The sequence below is a fragment of the Emydura macquarii genome, unplaced genomic scaffold, assembly GCF_026122565.2.
Source record: "Emydura macquarii macquarii isolate MOO-44397 ecotype Brisbane River unplaced genomic scaffold, CSIRO-AGI_Emac_v2 contig_1253, whole genome shotgun sequence".
NCBI classification, from domain to species: domain Eukaryota; kingdom Metazoa; phylum Chordata; order Testudines; family Chelidae; genus Emydura; species Emydura macquarii.
In genome coordinates this window covers 88,162,307-88,178,074 of record NW_027131390.1, presented here as the reverse complement: position 1 = coordinate 88,178,074, position 15,768 = coordinate 88,162,307, and the positions used below count along the sequence as shown (strand labels likewise).

Sequence of the window (15,768 nt, the reverse complement as noted above, 5' to 3'; positions counted from 1 at the left end):
CTACAGTGGAGAATATCTTAAGTGATGCTTAACCAAGAATAGTAAAACTTATAAAGCCATCCCTCCAACATGTGTTTGAGGGAAGCGGGGGAAACAGCATCACAATTTTCCTTGACCTTTGCTGGGCAAGATTTTGGAGGTTTGGCCAGACTTCTGAAAAAAATTCTTTTGGAATTGGTTTTTGAGCTACCTATGGTTAACAGAAGATCTACAAAGAGAAGCGTAACAAGAAAGGAATCCAATATTCTTTGTGGGGGATTTCTTGAAATAAGACAAGGGTCAACAAAACCACCAACCAGAGGACATTCTCAGAGTTTTCTTGATTGTCTGTGTCAAATTCATCCCCCAAAAGCCTAGAGAAATCCATGGTGAGTGGAGCAGATCATCTTTAATACCTGCTCTATCAGCAATAGGGAAGCCTTTGCAGTACCTCCAAAATACTAACTCACTTTCAGAGGACTACATTAATCATATATTAAGCCTTTTTCAAGAGTCGTTAAAATGGTTTTAACTTTATTCTTCTAATTTGAGAGACTTAGGAAATAGTCTTATTTGTAAAAAATGTATTTTAACCTTTTCTTTCTCCTAGGCATTTACATTTACCATTTGCAAGACCGACAGCTGAAAACAGGCAACTTTAATGTTTTCACCTTACAGAGTCCTGCATGAATTCCCGTTCCCATTTCCCCTGCAAGATTACTCTCCTCATACCATCTTTTCTTTCGGAGCTGGGGACTGAAAAGAAAGACTTCCCTGCCTGGTCTTGCTTCTCTTCTAGCTCTTGGTTTTTCCAAGTCCTACTGAGCTACTTACCAATCAGGGAGCAGAAGATAAAGGAGAAGTAGAGCAGAGCCAAAGAGACCCTAGCCAAGGAACAGGCTCAAGAAGCTGAGGGGGATGAGAAAACTGAAGAACAGAGCCAGCAGGGCATGAAGTAGTTCACTGGTGTGGGAGAGAAGGTGCTGAGTCTCCTTGCACTGCCCCCAATACACTAACCCCTGCAACTCTTGTCCCTATTTTTCCCACTTCTCCCCCCACACAGATAGAAGGGTTACTGACTATAGGAGCTGTCCCCAGGATTCTCCAGTATTTTGTTTATGAGATAGTACGTCTAGTAGTTGCTGTAGATCAGACTTCCCTTTGAAAGGAGAAGTTTTCTGGTAGTCTCTGAAGGTAAGACACTTTTAACTCACAGCTGATTGGATTGGTCTGCCAGTAATAGCAAGGAGAGAGGCATTTTGATTTGGCAATGCAGCAGAGCAGCCTGGGATAGGTACTTTTAGGTTTGAATATCCCACAACACCACAGACACGCAGGAGGTAAATCCCTGATGAATAAGTTCAGTTGCAAGATCTCGTTATACTTTACATAATGTACTAGAAGTCTGAATATTTATAAAGTGTAAGCATGGCAAATAGATGTACAGAGGACATGGTGATGCATTATCAGTTTTGCTTGCTTACTTGCAAATGTTCTTCCTGTCCTTAGTACAAATTAGAAAGATTTTACACTTTTTCCCACCCCTCATTTCATGTCTGTTAATGTGAAAATTTGTTATGAACATAAACCTCAAAATAATTTTAACCTCAGAAAACCACCATTTCTTTACAAGTTCCTCATGGGATCTTTTTAAGTGTCTAACAGGTTTCTCTTCTATTAAACAAAAACTGATTATTTTCCTGTTTTGAATTAACATTGCTATTTATGCAAGTCAAGAGTTGTGAGACAGTGCTTTAAGCCAAAATCTGAGTGTCACAGCAAGGTCTGCAGAGTGCTGAGAACTTAGTATTAACTCATGCAGCAGCATAAGCATGTAAGTACAGTGGCCTTTTTGGTAATGAAATGTGAGAGCTGGAATACAGTGACCTAATTTTATTTTAAAATAGGTCAACAGCAGGATTGCAAGTACAAATCAATGGCAAAACTCAGTTTTAATTGTAATCTCACTAACTTCCGGAACCATATTCATAGTAAAAAAAATATGTCACCCATCCTTCATGGAAGACAGTGTACCTATAACTGCAAGGAAACTGAGGCAGCAATATCACGAGCAATGTGAGAAATCTATTACAACCACTGAATGGTTAATATACTACAGATGTTTGATAATATCTAGACAGCCAGTTTGAGGAGCTGAAAGGGCACAAGTATGCAGTTGCAGACTCTTCAGAGACCTGCTGTCCTACCTCATTAACCCCTGCAGTGAAGGAGGAATTCACCTGGGAAATTTACACTGGGTTGGGATTTACACTGCACATAGGAAGATGATAGGATCAGTCAATAACCCCAAACAAGTGAATTTGAAGAAAGGCTAGGATTTGCTATTTACTTACCCTGATGCTTAGTTTTATGAAAGGTGACAGACTTGTCAGTGAGCTAATTATAGTCTGTCTCCAAAATGTGACTGACAAAGTACAGGATTGTCCCTAAACATTTTTATTATAGGAGATTAAAAATAAATAGCAAATGGTTTGAATATCTATGTCTAACAGAGTAAGTCATCGAGTGGCAATCTGATGCAGGTACTTGACTGATGATACATGGATATGTACATCAAAAGGGATCAAACCTAGGCCCTCCAGGACAAGACAACACTTGACAAGGACTCCCTTAGCTGTTCTACAGAAGAAGGATGGAAATTCACTGTAGACAGGCACTTGAAAAGATCAGTGTCACTTACCCTAGGCCAATTAATTAGAATCACAAAGGAAGAAGACAGAAAAATGTTACCCACCTGGGAGATGCATTCTCCATTTGTAGAGCTGGTCTCCTTTGATTTACGTTTACTCATTGCAGTAATTCGCATCTATAATTAAAAAATTGAAGATTATGTACAATATAACCTCCAATTGCACTAAGTTTTGCCTTTTGATCAATTATGTACTTGTCAAAAAACAACAATTTGATATATTCGCACACTGCAGTTAATGTAGTATCAATCAATATTAATGGCAACATCTCTACATGTTTATAAACAATTGAATTTATTGAGCAGTGGAGTTTTTCGTACCTGATAAACAGGCAGTCTAACCATGTTTTTGGTTAGATCATACTACCAGTACAAACAAATAATATTGAAAGGAACACTTGGACCATTCCAGCTAAGATGAAGGCCTTGTCTACAGACAAGTTATACTGCTATAACTGTGTTAACATATTTATACCAGTACAACCCCCACTTACAGACAGTTATGTCAGCATAAAGGTGTTTTATATTGGTAATAGCTTATTCCCCTTTATATACAGAAATAAACTATACCACTATAAAAAGCTCCTTTATGCTGGTATAACCATCCATTCCAGTGCACTGTACAAGCATAACCACATCTGCTTAAGAACAAGTCATACCACTGACAGTTCTACAGGTACAAAATTGGTGTGTAGACCAGGCCAAAGCTTCCTACCAGGATCCCAGCAAGTAGTTCCATAACAAGGAAAGGCATTTATTTGGAATGAAATATTGAGCTCAGCACAAAGCAAAATGAGCAGCTACAGTCCAGAGAAGTGACTCTCAATGAGACAGGCTTCAGTAGTCTGACAGTGACAAGAAGTATGCAAAAAACCTCAGAAGAGCTAACAGTTAAGTTTATGTTTGAGTGACCATTTTTTTAAACCAAAGAAATCACTTGAATATATCACTCTTGTAGAGCATAAGATCAGTTTCTAGCTTGATAGGCAGTTACACAACATCCACAAGCAGGGATTATATTTTAGCCACAGAAGTTAGAACAGCTTCATCAAAACCCGTCAGCAGAGGTATGCCACATAATGGATAAAAGTTGTGTGGAAGAATAAAAACAAAACTGTAAGGGTAATTTGCAGATAGATAATTCACTTCCCTGAGAGGCAGTAGCTATGTCAAAGGAGTATTCTCTCATCGAACTAGTACTATCTAGTGGGGTCAAGATGGGGGAAGGAAGGGGAGGTTGGGTGGGTTAGATCAGGCTGCTAACCTATGTCCTGATCAATTGCACAGTGTAATCAAAGAAAGGCAAGTAGCTGCAACTCTCAATGTCAGCATGATCAAAGGGATTACTAAAACCAGGAAATTCCCTCACAACAGAAATCCTGAGTCTAAGGATAAATATTATATATAAGTATACATTAGGTTGTACCAGGATATCATTTCCAGTCAAAACATTAACATGTTTATCATGGAAAAAAAAAAAAAAAAAAAGCTAAATTTCAACTATCCACAAAAATTCATCCAATCTACAAAAATCAAGTGTTATTCTTTCAAGTGCAGTAGTTTCTGAAAGACATTGGATTCTTGAAAATTTTAAGCACAGGGTCTTTCTTAAAACAGTTACAGCAGATTTCAAATCATGTTAAACCATGTTTAACTATCAAGTGTTAATATTCAAAAAAGTTGGAAAAGTATGCTGGGTTTTGGGGTTTTTGTTTTTTGTTTTTTAAGTGAGTTTGAGTATTAAATAAATGGTAACCAGATACCTATGTATCTATTTGTCCTCTCTCGATTTTGCTGGGTATGTAACCAGTGCATTAATTTTTAAAATAAAAACCTCCCTCACTTTTTCTTTTAAAAGCATCGTTGTAATTATTAAGAGTTCAATTCCGCAGAGATTCCACAATGGTAATGTCACTGAAGTCAGTGGAATTCTACATATGAAGCAGTTTCAAATAACCCTTTCAATAGCACAGTATTTATTATAACAACGTTAAAAAGGAATTTTCAGTTTTTTTCAGAAATATCTGCCACTGTCGGAGTTGCCATTCAGTGAATGGGATGGTCATTTCAGAGTTGGGTCAGGACCTTTTTAATGGTACAGGATGGTGAGAATCAGCAAAGATTAACTATGCTAATAGAAATAACAATATTAAATAGAAATAGTCATGGCCTTGTTCAGAGAAGCATACTTGCTAAGCTGCTTGAAAAATGCAATAATCCACCCAGTTCTTCGGAAGCGCTCTCTGGGCTTTGATAACATCTTCAGCGATTGTTGTGTTTCTAACCTTCCATTCCGGAGCAAAATAACCAAGAAAGCTCCCACATGCAACATCAACCAGTGTCCTGGATGCATTACAATCAGCCTTCAGACAAGGGCACAGCACTGAGGAAACTCTAGTGGCACTTTTGACCACCGACACAGACAAAATCTTAATGCTCATACTGATGGACCTCTCTGAAGAGCTGAGCTTAATGTGCTATTAATGAGCCTTTATGACATGTTAAGAGTAAACAGTACAGAACCTCAGTGGTTCCAATCATTCCTTTCCAACAGAACTAAGAATGGTGAGAAGTAATTACACCTCTTCTCCAAAAGCCCTCACATTCAGGGTCCCACAAGGATCCATACTATTTCCCTCACTTCTCTTCCATATTTTTGTGTAGCCACTGGGAGAGACAGTGAGACATCATGGACACAGGGTATGTCTACAGTTAAAATGATGCAGTGGCATAGCTGCGCCGCTGCAACACTTCAGTGTAGGCACTACCTTCACCAACAGGCAGGCTTCTCCCATCAGCGTAAGTGATCCACTTTGCAGAGATGCAGTAGCTAAATCGACGGGAGAGACATAGTGATACCACAATAAATGTCTAGTGTAGACCAGTGCCTCAGCTGTCAACAATCTGGAGACAACACTCAACCACCCCACTCCCCAGAGCACAGGAAAGAAAGCTCCCTGCTGATGCTGCTGCAAGAAACTGAAGGTTGCAGCCAAAGGCTGGCCTGGAGTATGAGTCAGCTGGGGTCTGGAGGAGTTTTAAAGGGCCACAGCCTGTGCACCGATGCAGCCCAAGTTTTGCCCGTGGCTGCACTCCTGGATCCTGCCAGCACCTCTGGATGTGCAAGGGGCGCTGCCAACCCCCTGCCACATACTGCCTCTGGAGCATGGCAAGCAATGCACTGAGCAGGATGAGCCCTGGGGAGAGCTGGCTGGGGCTTAGTACCAACAGTGAGGGGCAGGCCCCCCCATTTCAGCCCAAAGGCAAAAATTAGGAATAGGGCAGGGAGCTGCTTGCAAAACAGGTAGAGCTGCCAGTTGCCACCTCTGCAGAGATCTCTCCCAGCCTCAACTAGAAGACACTGACTACAGGGTACTGTACCATAATGTTTTGTTCAGTTATTAACATTTCAGAGTTATGAACAACCTCCATTCCTGAGATGTTCTTATCTTTGAGGTTCTACTGTATCAGTTTCATCCTATTGTCAAAGTCACTTTTTCTATTATATTTTACCTTTCAGGAAGAATCTAGATTTCTAGTTACTTTTTAGTAAGGCACAACACGTCTGAGGACAACTGTCAATACAGGTCTACTTCTAGACATACATACCAAAGCAGCAATTTATTTCCAAAATACATGGGGGTCATTTTTAAAGGCACAATGATTTAAACTAATTATATGGAGAAAGGAGTTTCCTGTTCCAATCACAACCTGCACTTTCAGAACAAAAATTGAAATATTGCCAGTTTTCTGTTAAAAGACTGAATTCTTTCCTCCTTCTTTCCTACACTTTCAATTAAAATCAGAAGCAGCAACAGACCAGTATAGCAAGTACTCCGAAAAGTTAAGACTCTCAGTGAACTCTACTAGTAGAGATAGAATTTTTTACTTTAAAACAAAGCAAAGAATGCAGCCTTCTTCAAGACTGGTGTGTGTTCGGATTTTCTTTAGTTACAAAACTTCTTTGTGAGAGATATTAATGAAATTAAGATCTTAGACTTGATTTGGCCCTCAGACTGTCTACTTGAGTATGTCTGAATTGATTATATATTTCAAATTTATTAAGTTAAATAAATAATTAAAATTAAAGACTGGAATCTGGCACCCTCTCTTACACTTAGTAGTTCTATTTAACTTATTGAGAATAAGAACCACAGAATTAGGCCCTAGCTGTATAAATGGTAACTGGTATGTATTGTGACGGGGCCAGCCCTGATGGCTATAGGAGGGTGCTACTATTTGAGTCCAGGGTGGGTAGGCGCCCACCCACCACTAAAGGCCCCTCCCCCACCCTAAGGGGAGGAGCCACCAGATCCAGGACTCAACTGAATACGGGGGACAACAAATGAGAAAACAGGAAGGGGTGTGATGGTCAAAGGGTCAAATGGAGGGAACCAGAAGGGGACACCGAGCAGAGAGCCCTGGTCAGCGCTCACTGCTCCCAAAAGGTATAGGAGGATGCTCCTATTTGCAAACTAGGGAGGGTGGGCGGGCGTCAGCCCGCCCACCGCTCAAAGCCCCTCCCCCAGCCTAAGGGGAGGAGCCACCGGACCGAGATGCAACTAATTCCGGGGGACAACAAATGCAAAAACAGGAAGGGGCGTGAGGGTCAAAGGTATAAAAGAAGGGAGGCAGAAGGGGACACCAAGCAGAGAGCCCCGGACAGCGCCCACCGCTCCCAAAAGGTATAGGAGGATGCTGGAAGGCATATATATCAGCCCCAGGCTTACCTAATCCCTGTTCCCTGGGTAACACAGCCAGGGTTACTCCAGGTTAATCAGGTCACCTGAAGCCAATTAAAGGAGCTTGCCACAGCAGGTAAAAGCCTCTGTTTCAGGCAGGCAGAGGCAGCTGAGAGGGAGCAGAGCAGAGCTGCACTGCTACAAGGCATGGAGCTAGTGGAGGAGTGGAGCTGCTACAAGGCTTTGAGCTAGTGTGGGTGTTGTGACAGCACCCAGCCACGGGAGTTAAGGAGAAGCCCATCCAGGCAAGGCCAGGGGACACCAGCCCCAAAAGCCTGAAAGAGGACCACAAGCAGGCGACCCAGGGAAGGCAGCAGCCCATAAACTAAGCTGTTTGAGGCTACTCCTCGCAGGGTCCCTGGGTATGGGCCCAGGGTAGAGGGCAGGACTGGCACCCCTGCACTCCCACCTAGCCACACCACCAGCGTAGCCGAAGGGAGCACAGACCCACGGCGCCAAAAAGGCCCACCTCACCACAGTACTTTCTTAGTGAAGTTAATGCTTGATTTATACTATACATATTATGAGCTTGATACAGAAATTACTGGGTGAAATTCAATGTCTTGTGCTAAACAGGACACGGCAGATGATCATAATGGTCCTTTCATAAGATTACCTAGAAGCTGTACTCAGAACGTTTCAAATTATCTCCACTGAACTTAAGGCAATGCTCACCCTAAGAGAGCTTTACCAGTATAGAAATAATGGTATACTATACCATCAAAGTGTTCCTACTGTGGATGCAGCCAAAATGAAAGAGCAACACTGTACCAGTAAAAGCAGAGTTTTGCCAGTGCAGCGGAATCTACACTACAACAGAAGTATGCCGGCAGAGTCTGTAGGGATCATACCTTTTTGAGCCCTGATGGCTATAGATGTGCCAGCATAAGTCTGTAGTGTAGACAAGGCCTAACTCACCTGAATGAGTTACTTCACATTGTATTGAATTGAGTTGATCCCCAGGGCTCAGAAGCAGCTGGCACATGCTCATATGCCTTATTGGCACTTCTCTTAAGCTACTAGCATGTTCTACAGAATTTCAGGTTTGACTTAAAAAAAAGTCTTCAACTGTTATGATTGCATAGAAAGCCTCAAATGTTGAGCCAAGAAACCAACACATCTGTTGGTACATCTTCAGTGGACAGTTAGCCCCACCACCACTACCATCCACCCAGAAAACCATGTAACCTGGGTCTGGAGGTGCTTTAAGCCTGGGCACTCACACCCACTCTGCAGTGAGAAAGCAAATTTTTTTTTTTTAAAGTCACTCTGCTGACAGTCCTCCCACACGCATCCCACAGTTCTTCATGAGGGACAGGCAAGTCTACATAGGCCAGAATAGCAGCCAAAAACATCTCAGTACAAAGAAACATGGGATATAATCCCAGATACACACTGACAAGTGTAGAAACAATGAGCATATTACAGGTAATGATTTGTTGTGGGGATACTCACAAATGGACTAGATCAAAGGCTTTCCAGACTACTGTACCCCTTTCACGATGTCTGATTTTTCTTGAGTACTCCCCAAATTTCACCTCACTTAAAATCTACTTGCTTACAAATTCAGACACAAAAATACAAGTGTGACAGCACACTATTACTGAAAAATTGCTTACTTTCTCATTTTTACCATATAATTATAAAATAAATCAATCAATTGGAATATAAATATTGCACTTACATTTCAGTAAATAGTATACAGAACAGTATAAACAAGTCATTATGTGAAATCTACTTTGTACTGACTACGCTAGTGCTTTTTATCTAGCCCATTGTAAATGTAGATAAATACCTAGATGAGCTGATGCACCCTGATAGACTTCTGCATAACCCTGGTTAAGAACCACTGGAGAAGACTAACCCACATGCCAATCACACCGGTTAACAGTGCTGTGAAGACCTGTCCTGTGTGACTCAAACAACAGTAGCTCTGAAGTAGGTGACCTGACCTGCCCTACCCCCTTCATTTCATTAAGATTTTAATTTATGATAGGTTGAAGACTACAGTAATTTGTTAATAATTTCATTCCTCCTAAGACATGAGAGGGAGTTTCACATACTGGTAGTGACTGATTTTGATTCCATTAAGTGGTTGGCATTTGAGAGAGCATTATCACATACCTTTTTAATCCAATCAAAGAACTAAATCCAAACAAAGTAAGTTTAGTTGAGTCCACGGGCATAGCTGAAGCCCCACCAAAGGGGAGCATAGCTCAAAAAGTTCAATGAAGTTCTCACAGAATGCACAATCTACAGTGGCTTCTACCTCTGGTGATTCACATGGGTGAAATTTGGAAAAGTACCCCCACCATTTTTTACACCCAAAATCTGCCCCTTGCTCATCACATTAATGCATATACAAAAATACATAACCCAACTTTTAAGGGGTGTTATGTGACCATGTTCAAGATAAGGCAATTATAACCACCTTTTGTAAATAAAATGAGCTACATCCATTTTTTACAAAATTTAACTTGAAGTACTGTAAACTTGAAGAACTTTCATTGTAAAAGTACACGTGCTTTAATCTTTAATGCCTAAGAAACAAAACTAACTGCATTGTTGAAGAACTGAATGCAACAGAGCTTCTGCTATATTTCCACATACTGGAAAGGAGCTAAGTCCCAAAAAAATAAGCAGCAATGATATTCCTCACAAAAATAAAAGGGCCTTTGACTGGCACAAGTGAATGCCCAGAATCAGAGTTAAGTTTTGTGAAGTCCATGTTACAGTTGGATATTTCTTCTAGAGAATTAATTTCCCAATGCATCCCTTTGCAACATAGAAGGCATCAGCATCCCTAAGCAGCGAACAGGACACTTTCAATGGAAAGCGCTCTAGAAGGGGACACACACGTCGTATTTGCTGTATACAGACTAACACGGCTACCTCTCTGGAACGACACACACACCAGAGACACCCACACGGCTCACTCTATCGGGAGATCACTCGGGACGAACTCAAAGTTTTCCCAACGTGCCAGAGCAGCAGTTAACCCGGAGTTGCTTCCAACACCAGCATGGCCACCCGCATCAGCGCTGGACTCACTGGGCGCTTGCGGTCAACGCTCTGGCGGAGACTCCGCGTGTCCCTTTCAGTGGTTGCTGCAGGAGCCGCCTCAGTAGCGCGCGACTTGGCCCTCCTCACCTACGACTCGAGTCCGCGAGCACCACCACTCGCCTCGCGCTGCCGAAGGCTCCCCTCCACCCAGCTCCCCGCTGGGCACCTGGAGGCGGCCCTTTCGCCGCCTAACCTCTAGCCCCAGAGAACCCAGCCCCAGAGACACGGAAGAAGCCTCGGGGCCCGGGAACACAACGCGATGACGGGAGCCCGCCCCAAGGGACCCCATCCGCCTGTACCCGGGCAAGACCATCCTCTGCCGCCGCAGCGGGCTCAGGCAGCAACGGTCGCCCGCCCATTCGCTCTCCCCTGCCGCGTAGCTTCACGTCACCTCCCTCCACCGCCTTCCCGCCCCCATCCCGCAGAGCTCTCACCCGAGCCGGCTCCGCTCGCTGCTGCCGCCCTCCCGCCTCCGCGCATGATTCGGACTCCAGCCGAGCAGCCGCCTCCCTGCTCCCCGCTCTCGCCGCCGCCGCTCGTGTGTGCCCCAGAAACCTCCCGGCAGCCCCCGCGCACAACGCTCCTTGTCACGTGACGTCACGATGACGGCACTGCCCCTCCCTTCCCCCGCCCGCTCTCGATTCGCCTCAACTCTGCCCCTTTCACGCCCCCTCACTCACTTCCGCTCCACCCCCTTCTCCCCCACCCCCTCCTCAACTTCCTTCCCCTGGACAGCATCTCCTTCCGGGTTCGTCAGCCGCGCGCTGCATTGTGGAGAGCAACCTCTTTCCCTCCCCCTCCTTCAACCCACCGAGCCCCCTTGGGGCGCATGCGCAGTGGCAGCCTCCCATCTTTCTCCCAGGCAGAGCCAGAGCCAGAGCCTTAGCACAGCAGCAGTAGCAGTAGCAGCTGATGATGAAGAGAGAGGGGGAGACTGGGGGACCTTTTATTTATATTGTTAAAGGGACAGAGCACTAATTCCATCTTGAATTGGTGTGTGTGGGGAGGGGTGGTTGGTGTGAGGAGCCTGAGTTTCTCCCCCTAGCCCAGCCCAGCCAGGGGATCCCAGGGAGACACAGGGAGAGAAGGAGAGTTTCTTCCCCCCCTTTGGCCGTCAGAGGAGAGAGAAAAAGACCAAAAGCCTCTTAGCAACACAGCCCCCTTCTCTCTCTGCTGCTGCTTGGCCCTGGCTGGAGACACCTCACCACACAGGAGCAGCAGCCAGTTCACCAGCTCCCCCACCCCCTGCTCTCCCCTCCTCCCCCTTTATTACCCTTTGTGTGTGTCTCTTTCTCCACTGCTCCAGGGAAGGGAATAAAAGTGGGGTGCAGCCAAGGTAAGTGTGTTTGTGTGTGGGGAATCAATGCCTCCTCCCAGCTCTGCCTCTCACTTTAGGGCAGGCAGATTTGGGGGCTGGGTTGGGAAGGTGTTTGTTTTCTGGGTCCATCTTTTAGCTTTGATGATAGATAGTTGATTGTTTACTGGTTTGGCAAAGTGGCTTATTTTTCCAGCTCCAAATGAAACACTTCAGTTTTGTGTTTTACTCTAACCCTCCTGTCCCTCCTTGGAAAGAGGATATTATAGTGTTCTTATCTGTCACTTTTTACTCACTCTTTGAGGAAGTGGAAACCTTTCTCCATGTCCTGCCTCAGTTTTATTTATTTTTCAGTGTATAAGGAAATGTCATGGTGTAGACGTTGATCAAGTGTTGCTAGTGGTACTCTCAAATGTGTCCTAACATTCCCCCCCACCTTTTATTTAGAGGTGCTTCTGATTTGGGGATTTACTCTTTCTGGGAGCAGTGTTTTGTCTTTTTTCATTGGTAGTTATCTTTTAAATAAATAGTTTTCTGTGTAGAGAGGTAGGTGCAGTACTAAAAGGTGTTAGGGCCAAGGTTTCTCTTATTTATGACTTCTTTCAAAAGTGCTTTATTTCCCATATCAAAATAAGAAATTCAGAAGACAAAAAGAATAATCTGGAGCTGGAAACCCTTTGGAATGTTTTTATCTGTCTTTGTTTTGTGTAGTTACATGTTGCTATTGTTAACAATCTGAATAACTAAACTTAGTTACATAAATATTAAGGCCCTAATCTTACAAAGATTTATGCACCTGCTTAATTTTAAGCATTTGAGTAGTCCTAAAATGGGACTACTCTAATATGTAAATATTTGCAAGATCAGGGCCTATGGAATAAATCATCTCAATATTTAGTTAAAATAAAGAGTTAGCTCTTCTTAAAATTTTGGTGTTGATTTTTTTTCATGGTTTTCTGATAGGAAGGCCGACCTTTCCAGCAGTATTTGTGCTGCACTAAATAGTTGTCTGGGTTAGGTACCACTTTCAGTTTTAACCAACCAGTTTCTTTATTAATGTAAGATTCACATGTCAGAAAATTTGTATGACTCTAGGTTGACCTTTAAACTTCTGAATATATTTTCAGGAAAACGTCAGAAAAGTCTGTTTAGAGCCATAAGAATCCAGAAGTAAGAGTTTAGGTGTTAATGATAAATTGGTTTTATATTTTAGTGTCATCTCTTATACAAGAAGGACACTTGTTTTTTAAAAAAAACACTGTTGTCTGTGTATAATTTGTGTGTTTAACTGTGTTTTTCATGTAATTGTCTTTTAAAAAGAGACTGTGTACTATTAATTTAGTAAATAATGCAAGGTATTTCCGAACTGTGAGGTAGGCCAGGGATTGTGCATTTCAATGGGACATCTCAGCAAAATGGGATTCAGCTTGATACATGCATCTTCTTTATTCCGTATTTGAAGAGGAATACACAAAAAAGCCTTCACTTGTAAATGCTTTAGTCTCTGATCCCATAATTTGTGTCAGCAAAAAATATTTTGTGTAAAGCAGCAATTTCATGATCAAACTGGCAATATGAAAACAGCAATTTGATCAGGTTGGAAAGGATTGGAGAAAAATAAATTTAGAAGAATACTTGACATAAATATTGTGAGAAGAGATTGGAGTAGGTATTGTAACTATAGGTCTATAGAATTGTCTTGCTTTTAGTTTTCTATTTGGCTTGTGAAGACAAAACAACTTGCTGTATTCAGAATTATTAAAAAAATCAAATTTGTAAAGTAATATTTATTTTAATGGTCAGCAAATATGTATAGAAGCCCATTCTTGAAAACTGTGGTTGTCTATTTTACTACAAGCAACACTGGAAACATACAGCTAAAAGCTTATCCAGGAATAACATTTTTTCCTGTTTCATACCAACCTGCTATAATATGAATAGTTCTTTTCTTACTCTGAGGTACCATTGAAGTGTTTCATCTGCACATAGAAACCTATACAATGTTCAAGATTATGCCCCCAATATCAGTATTATTTCAGTCCATCTGCAATTTAATGTGCAAATACAGATTACAGATGTAGAAATTTGTTATTTGTTACATAGGGCAACACTTTCTTTACTGGTTTAATATTAAAAAATATGTAAATTACAATGTTTAAACTGGTTGCTCAGGAAAAAATTGAGTAAAATTTCTAAAATTCCAGTTTTGAAGGTTTTGATTTTATTAACCCAATATCTTTACAGATTCTTCTCCATAGAGAGGATCTGTGTTTGAAACCTTAGCTTTCTTAGGCCCTGATCCTACAGGGAGGTCTGTGCTGGCAGACTATCATTGATTTAACTGAGGCTTAGTTTAGGGAATATAGATCTGTTTTCTTGGAACAATTTGCAGGATCAGGGCCCTAAATTATAATCCCTTCAGGAAAGGGACAGTCTATTTCTGGGATGTATAGTGCACTATCCTGCAAGAAGGCCTTCATTCTAATAAGGATCCTCAGGATGCTGTCATAATATAAAATATTTAATAATTTCCTAAGAAGTGCATCTATCAACTGGAATTATGGGAAACTGTTAGTAACCAACAATTATTACTAAGTAGCAATTTTTTTGTTCTGTTTTTAAGTCTTTAGGCTAATATCATAGGAAAGTATACGAGATTCTTGATTGCTTTTTAGGCCTTGAGAACAGTTATTTATTTTTTTCCCTATTGGTTAACTTCATCATTTGTATAGCTAACATTAGTAATTATTTTTTATATCTCTTGTTCATTTTCTTGACCAAAACCATGTGTCTGGAGAGTTACTTTTGAATTTACAAGGAATCTACAATAACTACATAAGGCTATACTAGAGTAACAACAAGAAAAACATTTAAAGGTCCTATTCAGCCCAGACCTGTGCCTCGGTATTTTTAAATTCAAAATTATCAGTTTTTTCTTGCTTATCCAGTACTAACTTGGTGATCAGTGTATTGGTTTGCTAGTTATTTTGAGTAAGCATGCTGATCTTTATTTTAATCAGGTATAAATGTTTTTGTAAAGCAGTGTTATTGTTTCCTTTAAACAAAACTTGTTACCTTTCTGTGGTCAAGACCCTTGCTGTCGTCTTTGGGAGTTTAGTGTTCTCTGCATCTTTTAGGAAAAACTTATCTGTTGTGGGATCATGAACAATTTTACAAACATGTTTTGTTTTTTGCTCAAGCGTGTTGTTTCCTCAGCTGTCAATAGACTTTTTCACTATATTCTTCACAGTGATTTTATGTAAGGGAAATTGGTGTTCAGGAACCTAGTTACTTGAATACAGCCAGTAATTACAATGTTAGCTTGTGAATCAGCATTCAGTCCTTGACACAGACCTCACTCCTGCAAGCTACTCTTTCGTGATAGTCTTGTGCCCACGTGGAGTTCCATTGACTTCAGTGGGGCTTCATGCAGTGTAAGAGCCACAAGTGCAGAGCAGATCTCAGAAGAGGAGCCTGAGTTATATATAGCCTGGGATAAAATTTTCAAAAATGCCTATATCTCATTTTCAAAGTGATTTAGACACTTAAAAGCCAAAGTCTCATTGACTTTCAATGAGACTTGGGAGAGAAGAGTTTAAGTCGCTTTGAAATTGAGATGTGGGCCCTTAGTCACATAGGTGCTCTTGGAAATATTATCCCTGATTTTGGTCCCATTGAAATCTATGAGAGTTTTGCCATTCACTTCAATAGAGCAAGTTAGGGCTCATAATAGAGAGCCTTCTTTACTTTTCATTTGTTTGTGTCCGTAAATATTTTTTTCAGATTGTTACCTGGAATATCGTTACTCATACAGCTGCCAGTAAAGTTCATTTAGCCAGTACAAGAACCAAAACACACATCAGTTTTTAAAAGGAACATAGAATGAAAGGTTGGACACTCAGATCTAGTTTCCTATAATACATAAGGGATTTCAGTGTTTAAGAACAGTTAACACAAAG

General features: G+C 41.6%; 2 protein-coding genes across 7 annotated transcripts in view; one reads left to right on the top strand and one right to left on the bottom strand.

Annotated features, from left to right (window-relative positions):
- ORC4 (origin recognition complex subunit 4) overlaps nt 1-11,094 on the bottom strand; it is a 46,074-nt gene extending 34,980 nt beyond the window's left edge. For 2 of the 3 annotated variants that reach the window (XM_067549492.1, XM_067549491.1), the window contains exons 1-2: nt 10,929-11,088; nt 2,735-2,806 (exon numbers count right to left, since the gene is read on the bottom strand). In XM_067549492.1, the coding sequence (XP_067405593.1) occupies nt 2,735-2,806 (72 nt within the window). In that variant the 5' untranslated portion in view covers nt 10,929-11,088. Of the gene's footprint in view, nt 1-2,734; nt 2,807-10,928 lie in introns of all 3 variants that reach the window. The other variant, XM_067549493.1, reaches the window with a different exon arrangement.
- Nucleotides 11,095-11,368: 274 nt separating this feature from the next.
- MBD5 (methyl-CpG binding domain protein 5) overlaps nt 11,369-15,768 on the top strand; it is a 218,134-nt gene continuing 213,734 nt past the window's right edge. For all 4 annotated transcript variants that reach the window (XM_067549487.1, XM_067549486.1, XM_067549489.1 and 1 more), the window contains exon 1: nt 11,369-11,830. The gene's annotated coding sequence lies outside the window, so the exon portion shown is untranslated. The remainder of the gene's footprint in view (nt 11,831-15,768) is intronic.